The 5,902-nt window shown below is 42.1% G+C and overlaps 1 protein-coding gene across 1 annotated transcript in view; it reads right to left on the bottom strand.

The window, feature by feature from the left end:
• Positions 1-5,902, bottom strand: part of ATP2A2 (ATPase, Ca++ transporting, cardiac muscle, slow twitch 2) — a 41,070-nt gene that overhangs the window by 3,383 nt on the left and 31,785 nt on the right. The window contains exons 16-20 of the mRNA XM_010131616.1: positions 5,210-5,412; positions 4,225-4,310; positions 3,692-3,825; positions 2,584-2,701; positions 927-2,466 (exon numbers count right to left, since the gene is read on the bottom strand). Coding sequence (XP_010129918.1) covers positions 2,197-2,466; positions 2,584-2,701; positions 3,692-3,825; positions 4,225-4,310; positions 5,210-5,412 — 811 coding nt within the window. The 3' untranslated portion in view covers positions 927-2,196. The remainder of the gene's footprint in view (positions 1-926; positions 2,467-2,583; positions 2,702-3,691; positions 3,826-4,224; positions 4,311-5,209; positions 5,413-5,902) is intronic.

The following is a 5,902-nucleotide window of genomic DNA, read 5'->3' as shown; positions in this document are numbered from 1 at the left end:
ATCATCAAGTCCAGCTCCCCTACCCGAGTCACTTCAGCATCAACTTAACCAAGTCAGAGCCTATACAAACAGCGAGTATTCACAACGCTGCAGAATTTCTGATGGGGTCTGGGTGTCTTGAGGGTAGAAGCTATGCGTGAAAGCTTGAAACCTAGAGAACTCTGTGCTCACTGGATTCCAGCTGACACCAACAGAACACAAGCTTTTAACGATCACTGTCCTCCGTGAGGAATCAGAAAGCTGTTTGACTGCGGTTATTAGAGCAGACTGAGCTAGCACAAGGTACAGTAGCACCCGCTACTCCACAAGACATAGTGACCCCAGCACAATTTTTGAAGACTCTGCTGTTCAGCTGAGACATTCTGCCTTTTCACACAACCACTGTACAGAGTTTGCACTCGCTGGGAACCACAAGCTGTTTTTGCAAAGAGAAGCGCCTGCACTTTGAGCACTGCAGATACCAGACTAGGGAAGGGTGCTCGGCTCACTGGGACACCCCCTTTTCAGAGCAGGGAAAAAGCTTTGGAGCAAACCCGCACCTGACCACAAGTACCAGAGTGTTTTGGACACTAAACATTCATCTGAACAGCTGTCGCTGTCTTAAGTTACAGATTTGTCCAATTTTATCTCACACTTAAGACCAAAAGCTGTAAGATCTCGGGGCACTCACGCTCCCGGGTGCTCTAAAACAAGACCTAAAATACGCTAAACCAAAGGCAAGTGCTTTGCCTTTGGATTCGGTAATTTGAGCTTCAGACCACAAAACAAAGAGTCTAAAGTGGTGATAATAATGTAGCACAGCAGAGTTTGACAAAACACAGCATGGGAATGAAGGAAATTACTATTTATTCTTCAACATGTATACAGCATACGCTATTTTACAGCAAGTCACCACTGGCATGGTGAAATGGCAGAGAAATACTCACTTTAGTCGATGAGAGTTGGAAGGCATTGGAGAAAAACACCACAGTTAGGACTGTTAATGACTTACACGTTGTTGATACAGGACTGAATTTGAAAACATGCTTTAACATTTACCGTAATAATGAAGGTGGTTAGTGCCACATTAAAATAAAAATAGTTCTATACAATATGTTCAATTTGGTCATGTGCTATTTACAGATTTTACAAAAAACACACACGAGCTTGTTACTTCAAGTCAGGCTATCAACAGGCCAGCAGAGTAACTCCAGGTATACGACTGGTCATTAGTGCCCTACGTGTAGGAAATCCAATTTCTAGCTATGCAGTGCAAGTTATTTTTCCAGGTCTCATTACAAATTTTGATCTTAAAGGGAGGGGGGGAAAAAAAAAAGAAAGGATCTGACACATGTAAATAAGGTATTAAAACCCAACTGAAACTCTCTTTTGAATGAAAACAAATCGTGTTTGTTAGAAAGGCTTGGTTTAGGTTTAAGTAGACAGAAGTAGCCCTCTCTATCCCTGCATCGTGGGCAACGCTGGCAAAATAAGGTCTGTTACTATAAAATACAAATAGACAAATAAATAACCTTAAAAAACAACCCTACGCATGTTGAATATGGAAGAACCCCAGCAGGCTGCACCTGGAATGGTATTTTCTGCACGAGCAAGATTCGGCATACCTCATACAGAAACTGGTGTAAACAAGGACAGTCAAGAACTGAGAGTGAGGGACCGAGAGAGGAAAGGGAGAAGAAATCCTGACCGAGGTAGCAGGACTCTCTGCCCAGTGCAGAAAGTTCCACTTACGACTAAAACCTGACTTTTTGACAAATTAAGTTTGGATGATCATGCAGAAGACAAACAGTTACATGCTTTTTTAGTTTTAGACGACACACATTCATTCCCTAAAATCTGCTGCCAATTTAGTTTGATAGTGTCCGCTGGCTCAAAAAAAATTTACTTCTGTTTTTTACAAGATGAATAGACTATTGAACAGAACACTGTACATGCTTTTCATCTACAAAAAAATATTTGCATAAAATAGTGTTAGTTCTCTGTACATGTCAATGGACACTTTAACTGTGTATAAAAGAGGAATATATTGCCCCCACTGAAGTCAGAAAAAGCAAAAAACCAAAATCTAGATTATGAAACCTCCATCACCGGCAAATATGTTCATGTGAAAATTCAGCAGAAATAGACAGTTGCTCTAAACAATAAAAAAATTAAGTTAAACTTTTTCTTTGAATGTAAAACTTGTCACCATGTCAGTCAAGACCAGAACATATCACTAAAGTTAGTGTCTGTGCTGTAAAGCCAGATAACCAAGGGCATAGTAATGAACACAAATGGCCAGGAAACTCCTTCGGTGCATGCTGACAAAGAACAGGGTTTGGTGGCAGGCCGCACACTATCTTTACCAGGTTCCAGGTAGTTACGGGCCACGTATTTAAGTGTTTCATCCAGCAGAATGACAGGTAGGGAGATTTTCAATACCATCAGCCACTGTGTCAAATTCAAAGGTGTGATCTGGAAGATAATCTGAAAGAAAAGCCAAGCATTACATCCTTTCTCCCCCTCCATCCCTTGCCTTAAGCTCCAGACAAGTTCTTGCTCTAGCACCAAGCTCAAGGATGGGTGTAAGATACGAGCACTTACTGGCAGGGGTTCCACATAAAGGATAAGGAAGTGGAGTGACATGGACAAGCAAATCGCGCCCACCAGCCAGATATTCTCCCACGGGGGCATCCTCATCAGGGACTGATTTTCTGACAGACTGCAACAGAAACATGGTACGTGTGTAACATGAGACACTAACAGGCAATCCAATAAATCCCAGAACTAGCTAGAAAGAAAAGCAACATGGCAAGCAGCAACCATCCCCATCACGAAGGGAAGACAGACACCAAGGTACAGCTTACGTGTCTTCCTTGGAAGTCTGCTTAGCAAAGCAGTCCCAGTTCAGCCTCACATTTATTTTTGAAAGCTTTTGTGTGTTCTGCTCACTCCCAATCTAGTTACCTTTTCCACTAAGACCCCAGCAGCACCTCCATGGCGGGGCAGGGGAAAGATGGGCAGAACCCTCCCCAGTCCACCGTATGCCTGGGCACCTAGAGCCCCCATCTCTTCAAGTTCACCTGAAGTTATCTGCACCTTCCTAACGCTCGTTCTTTAACTCTGCTCTTCAGACTCTATCTGCATTCAGGTTACGCTGCAGAAGAGGCCGGGATCCGGACTGTCAGATGTAGAGCAGTACCCTACTATGTAGGGCTACCCTGGCACACTTGTATTTAAAGTTTATTTGTTTTTAAATTAACTGACCTCTAAGCTATTTGAAGAAAGATACCCTTGACATTGTGCTATTTAGTGGTTTCCATTTATAATCCAATATTAATTGGCTAAACCCACTCTCCCTTAGGGCAAGAAAAAACTGCTTTCCATATCTTCAGCATTCTTATTTTAGTTCTGCTTGATATCACTTTATACCAACATAGGAGGGATAATCTGATTGATTAAGCTTAGATTAGAAATAATGGAAAATATTTCAGTTGCTCATGCTCAGTAGGATACCAGAGTGAATTGGCAGACTTAAAAATATACCTTATGAGGAGAGATCTCAAGTGTTATCTAAGAGAGTCACTTTGTTTGCTCTACCAGGATTCCGAAAGGAAATATGACTCATTCTTCATTAAGTGAGCTGTCTGTACACTAAGAATCAAATTGCACCCAAAGCAATCTGGTTGCGTTCCCATTTGGACATACGAACCTGTTGAGAGCATTGCACATCTCTATGGTGACAAGGACAGAAAGAGCCATTGTCATGGGGTACGGAGACTCAAACACCACGCAGTCGATACCAGAGAAGTCGGGATTGTCCTCTTTGCACTGCAGAAAATGGCTCTGGAACAGAACAGCGTGAACTCACTTCCACAGCTGGTTAACTTTGGAAATGTAAACCAGGCAGTTATGAAATAAGCAGTGAGTATTACCAAAACAATCTTTCTAATATGGCTCATATAAGCCCTGGTTTTGAACACCGGCCAGCTTAAAAAACTCCCCATTCGTCTTCTACTTACAAGACCAACGATTAGTCCTAATTTTTTAAAGCTCAGGTATCCCATCTTTGAGCTTTAGTATTAAGTCTAATTAATTACGATCAAGTTTTACAGAAGTGAGTCTGAAACATCTCATTATCTAAATCTCTGTGACCTACTGTTTTCCTACAGTCATTTCAAGTAACAACATGGCAGAAGCATGTACCTCCCCTCTCCCCCCAAAGATATTAAACCAAGCAAATACCAGCTGATAAAAGGTAACTCTTGGACCACCATCAGCAGCAATAAACCACCAAGCAGCAGCACCCACTGTGGCAGCACCAACATAACCTTAAAGAAAACAAAGCGCTTTTGTCAGTGTTGTGACCTGTAGGCAAGGGAAGAGCTCACTTGCCACACTTGAACTTTTGCCTCAAGAACTCCAGAACTGTACAAAAAAAAAAAAAAAGACTGTAATTCATCTATCTCCTACATGAGAAACCTGCTCCACCAGTTGTACCTTAAATCTAGCCAGGTCAGCATACGTGTTGTGCTCTTCTACTTAAGCCTGAAAACGGTAGGGTAAGTACACAGCAGATCTAGAGGTACTTCCACGTACGATCTCACCAGCTCATGCTGTGCACAGTCGCTAATGGCTGGTCTTGGTTCCTCACTCCCAGTCCCACAACATGCTCCTCTTCCTCAGGCTGACAGCTGGACAAGCTAAAATCTGCTGTCTCAGTGCTCTGGGCTACAAGTATTTCAGCCTGGAATGTGTCTAATGGGAAAAGGTGAGTAAGAGGTGGCTTCTGGAGAACAGAGGTCAGACTCAGCCCTAAGTTCAACTCTTTCTGAAGGGCTTCTCTCTCTTGAGGACCATCAGACAATTTTGAAGGTCTAATCCAGTACAGCAGTTATAACATTTCTTAATGGTTTCCTAGATTCTGAGGAAGTGGAAAATGTCATCCTGGTGTATGAGACTAGAGCTTCTGGTGCTTCAGTTGCTACCAATGAAAACAAGAAAATCACAACTTTACTGTTCCCATCATGGCATTGCCTGCAAACATGCAGAACAAAGCGTGAATCCCAGCGGGAAATAAAGGAGGAATACTAGGTCTACAGCACATCTATTCCTGGCTTTCAGATTTCAGCACACAAGGAGATTAGACAAACTGCTTTCAAGTGGATCTCGAAAAAAGATTGACTCACATTTACTTAAAAATGAAAATAAAAAAGCTATTACTACTTACATCCAATAGCTAGGTAACGGAAGAAGAGCCATCCACTGATCAGTGGCTCTTTAGGGTTGCGTGGTGGCTTATTCATGATATCAAGATCAGGAGGATTAAAGCCCAGAGCAGTAGCAGGGAGACCATCCGTCACAAGGTTTACCCATAACAGTTGGACAGGAATTAGAGCTTCAGGAAAACCCAGGGCAGCAGTCAAGAAGATACTATAAAAAAACCCACCAATTATAAGCTTATTCTTGTGATGTAAACAAGTCCTTTTAACATTTAAGCCTAAGCCTGTTCTCTCGCACACATTTATTCATTTAATATCACAAGCTGAGCTTCGTCCTGAGTATTTGTCCTTCCAGAGACGCAGAAGATGCACTCTTCTGTACCTTGAGCTTAATCAGACTAAGTTCCACCTGTGACTAAGTTATCTGAAATCATAACTGTAAAGCTCTGAGCCACCTACTGAGCTAGAATGTTACAGGCACCATGAATCTTTCGTGGCAGGCTAGAATTCTGCAGTGAAGACTAGGCTCGAAGTATGCAGACTTCCACACAATCACAATCATCAGCTACCTGGAGAACCTGTTTCTCTGGTTTTCGTGAGAAATATTGAAGTAAATAAATAACTAGAGACTCCATCATCACTGCTCTCCTTCAAAGGAAAAAAAAAGAAAAACACATTTTCAACATACCAAACAACTTAAC

This window comes from Buceros rhinoceros, unplaced genomic scaffold (genome assembly GCF_000710305.1).
Source record: "Buceros rhinoceros silvestris isolate BGI_N320 unplaced genomic scaffold, ASM71030v1 scaffold19622, whole genome shotgun sequence".
NCBI classification, from domain to species: Eukaryota; Metazoa; Chordata; class Aves; order Bucerotiformes; family Bucerotidae; genus Buceros; species Buceros rhinoceros.
Note: the sequence above shows the minus strand (reverse complement) of the source record. Positions and strands in the feature narration are given on the sequence as shown.